At 44.3% G+C, this 3,292-nt stretch overlaps 1 protein-coding gene across 1 annotated transcript; it reads right to left on the reverse strand.

Annotated features, from left to right (window-relative positions):
* Window positions 1–1,153: 1,153 nt before the first annotated feature.
* Window positions 1,154–3,068, reverse strand: LOC109734707 (bidirectional sugar transporter SWEET14-like). Its single transcript, XM_073500764.1, has 5 exons — window positions 3,017–3,068; window positions 2,371–2,407; window positions 2,080–2,290; window positions 1,550–1,918; window positions 1,154–1,471 (listed from the first exon to the last, which is right to left on the reverse strand). Exons 1-5 carry the CDS (start codon window positions 3,066–3,068, stop codon window positions 1,154–1,156), a joined length of 987 nt encoding a protein of 328 aa, XP_073356865.1.
* Window positions 3,069–3,292: the final 224 nt, after the last annotated feature.

Genomic DNA, 3,292 nt, shown 5'->3' on the forward strand with positions numbered 1-3,292 from the left:
GGGCACTCTCTGTTGAAGAAACTCATGTCTGGATTAGGTACCAGGCAGCACACTGGATGCTTGTTGGCTGCCGAATCCCCCTTTGACCAAGGCTGATATGATCTTGGTTCCTTAGGGCTATAGACAAAGCTCTACTACCCTGGGTTGTATCAAGTTGCATGTTTGTTCATGCAGGGAGGCTCTTTTATTTTCTTTTGATAATAGGATCTTTGTACGACTAAGTCATCGCCTTCTTTCTTCTTAATGGAAATTTAGCAGCTCTTCTACTAACTTTAAACAAAGTCTTATAAAGGCTTTTTTGATCCATGTAAATAAGCTTACCCATAATGGGAGTATCATAGCTAGTGTCATGCATTCAAACTAGGAAATTTTGATGAGGTGACATAGAACTAAATGAAGAAAGAGAGGGTTAAGTATCATATAATGATACAGTATCGAAATAAATACTACATTACTATATGTCTTGCGTGGCAATAAATAAGGTTATCTAAGATACTAATCTGATACTATGCATTGCCATGGTAGTATCATACACAGTACCAAATGCATGATACTAACTTATAATACTACCCACTACAGGCAACCTGATGAGGTCGGGAATCGAACAAATGGGGATACGGAAGAGTTAATGTTGATTATGACTGTATTAAATATTTCTTCCAAGGTGTGCGTCCGCTTCTAGTTTTGTACTACCTCAGTCATGTTTGATTGATTCTCTTAGTATTTTTTGTCAAAATTTGACCATATATTTAACTGACAAAATGTTTATACATGTCATAAAAAATTATATTGCTCGATTCGTATTTGAACATAATTTTTTAAGATATATTTTTTATGACATGCATTAACATTTTTTAATTAAATCCATGGTTAAAATTTGGCATAAAATACTAAGGGGATCAATAAATCAGGACGAGGGAGGTAGTAATATGATTCAAGAGAAAATGGCAGCTTTTATAATAAGACCATTGCATGGAAGTGATTGATGGATGTACTAATGAATACAACCAGAATAAAATAACTACCTCGAGCATCTAATGGAACGTCAATAGTGGAATCACGAGCCCCCGCGCATGCATTTTTCTCTGCCTTGTTTGCCCGGCCGTCATGGGTTAGGTGCACTCATACATCCATGGCTTGAACCCCTGACTGCCTAGACTTGTTCGATGTGCGTTGCCTTGTCAACCTTGTCAACGCTCCCCTTGGTCATGACGCTGGCATGGGCCTTGCCGTTCTCCTTCATCGGTGGCGGCATCCCCGGTTTGACAGGATAGTGTGTGTTCAGCTCGAGGCCAGCCACCGGGCCGAGCTTAGCGATGTGGACAACGTGCTCGGGCGCCTTGACGGTAGTACCATGGTTAGTCATGGGGTCGTCGACGTCCTTGGGTGCTGTTGTGGGTGTGGCGTTGCGGTAGACGGCACAGAGCCCCATCTGGATCACACCGAAGGCGAACCCAAGAATGTTGGGCAGCTGGAAACCCAAAGGAGCTGGCGTCAGTAAATTAGAAGCTCTGCTAAAAAAATCTAGCTACGAATTGATTTTGCTTACAGCGACGTATTTGTCCTTGATGAGGAGGCCGTAGAGGAACCATACGACGGAACTAATGGTGAGGGAGAGGGAGAGGGAAAAGGGCATGAACTCTACGCTTCGGGTGCGCACGACAAGACACTGCGATGATTGAGGCACAATACACTTGTCAGAATTATTTGATGGATCAATGCAAACTAACATGGGATAGGATGGGTGGGTGCTCAGGATGACGCTGAGGGGCGCAATGAAGACACTGACGGAGAAGCCGACGCAGACCCACCCGAGCATGACGACGCGCTTCTCGCCCTCTGACAAGAGCAGGGTGAGGAGGAGGATGAGGCCGAACACGCCCACATTCAGGAGGAGGAGGATCTTCGCCGTGAAGAGCTGCATCCATGCACATAATTTTGCCTGAGCTACGTTTTTCCTCAATAAAGGACATTTCATTTTATTTTTTATGACTGTATTCATCAATCGATGTTGAGACCAAAATTTTATCGTCTGTTTAAAGGGAAAAAATTGCAGTTGAGGTGCGGGTGAATGAGTACCTTGGCTTGCTTTGGTGCGTAGGTGAGGTAGATGACGATGTAGATGGTCTCGATGATGCAGCCGGCGGAGTTGATGGTGATGAGGAGACACTCGTTGGACTTGAGAAGAGCGTAGTAGATCCACAGCATCGCGTTAAAGAGCGCCACCACGTACGGGACCGACTGGAACCCCTGAGTCGACTTGCTCCGGTAGATCCGGTAGAACGTCGGCCTGCATGCACCACCGTTAATTTTACATGCAGCTAAGCTAAGAAAGAGAGAAACGGTGTTGGGTGTGATAGAGACGCTTACAGTGGAGCCAGGTAGGTCATGAAGGAGATGACGTTGCCTGCAGGCAGAAAGCAATACGACAGTTAGCCAGCAAGAACAAGGAGACACGTACGTACGTTACACAATCCCCACTTAATGGGTAGTTTCTTGTGTGGGAGATGACGGTGAGGTGTCACGCTAGACCATAAGCAAATGTGTAACTTGTAGCCCTTTAGTTTACATCTGTCTTTCCCTTTTTTTCAGCATTTTCTGTTAGTTCCGCCACCATATATATACACCTTACACCTCTTCTACTTTACACACAAAATAATTAATAAACGCCGGGAGGGGGAATGTCGGGAGGAGGGGGGGGGGGGGGGGGGGGGGGGGAGCGCTGCAAAAATATGCTAATGGGGAACAAAAGAGGAAGGATCGCTAACTAGCATGCTCAAAAGAGGAAGGATCGCATGCATCCCATGGAGCAATCTGCACTAACTTGCTACATATGTATGTATTTATCCTGGATGCTCAGAATACTACTACAGGAGGAAATATTAGTTTTTGGAGTGATCAATTAGTTCTCGCAAACCATAGCAAACAAAGATGGAAATAAAATAAATGGGCATAAGTAAGAAATCTTGCAAGATAGAAGTTTCAAAAGCATCTATTGAGGTGGACAGCAATATACCTAGGAGGCCAAAGGCAAAGGCCCATGGGTGCTGAAGAGAGACACCACCCATTGCAAGATCTTAATTGGAGTTGAGAAGGAGATCAAAGTGAGACAGTTCTACCAAGCTAGCTAGCTAGGATGATAGTTGGGCTTCAAGATTCCCTCTCCCTTGTATAGATGGTTCTTTGGGGAGAGAAGAACTACCAGCTTACTACTTGAATTGATGTTTTTGCTTGAAAGCTTGAAGGGAACTAGAGCTTGGATGGGTTTATAATTATATAGTGCTAACAAGGA

This window comes from Aegilops tauschii, chromosome 6, assembly GCF_002575655.3.
Source record: "Aegilops tauschii subsp. strangulata cultivar AL8/78 chromosome 6, Aet v6.0, whole genome shotgun sequence".
NCBI lineage: Eukaryota > Viridiplantae > Streptophyta > Magnoliopsida > Poales > Poaceae > Aegilops > Aegilops tauschii.

Coding starts and splice junctions, on each gene's coding strand:
- LOC109734707 (XM_073500764.1), bottom strand. CDS start 3,068: ATGGGTGGTGTCTCTCTTCAGCACCCATGGGCCTTTGCCTTTGGCCTC. Junction 2,408..3,016: donor CTTTGCCTTTGGCCTCCTAG/GTATATTGCTGT, acceptor TTCTGCCTGCAG/GCAACGTCATCTCCTTCATG. Junction 2,291..2,370: donor ATGACCTACCTGGCTCCACT/GTAAGCGTCTCT, acceptor TGGTGCATGCAG/GCCGACGTTCTACCGGATCT.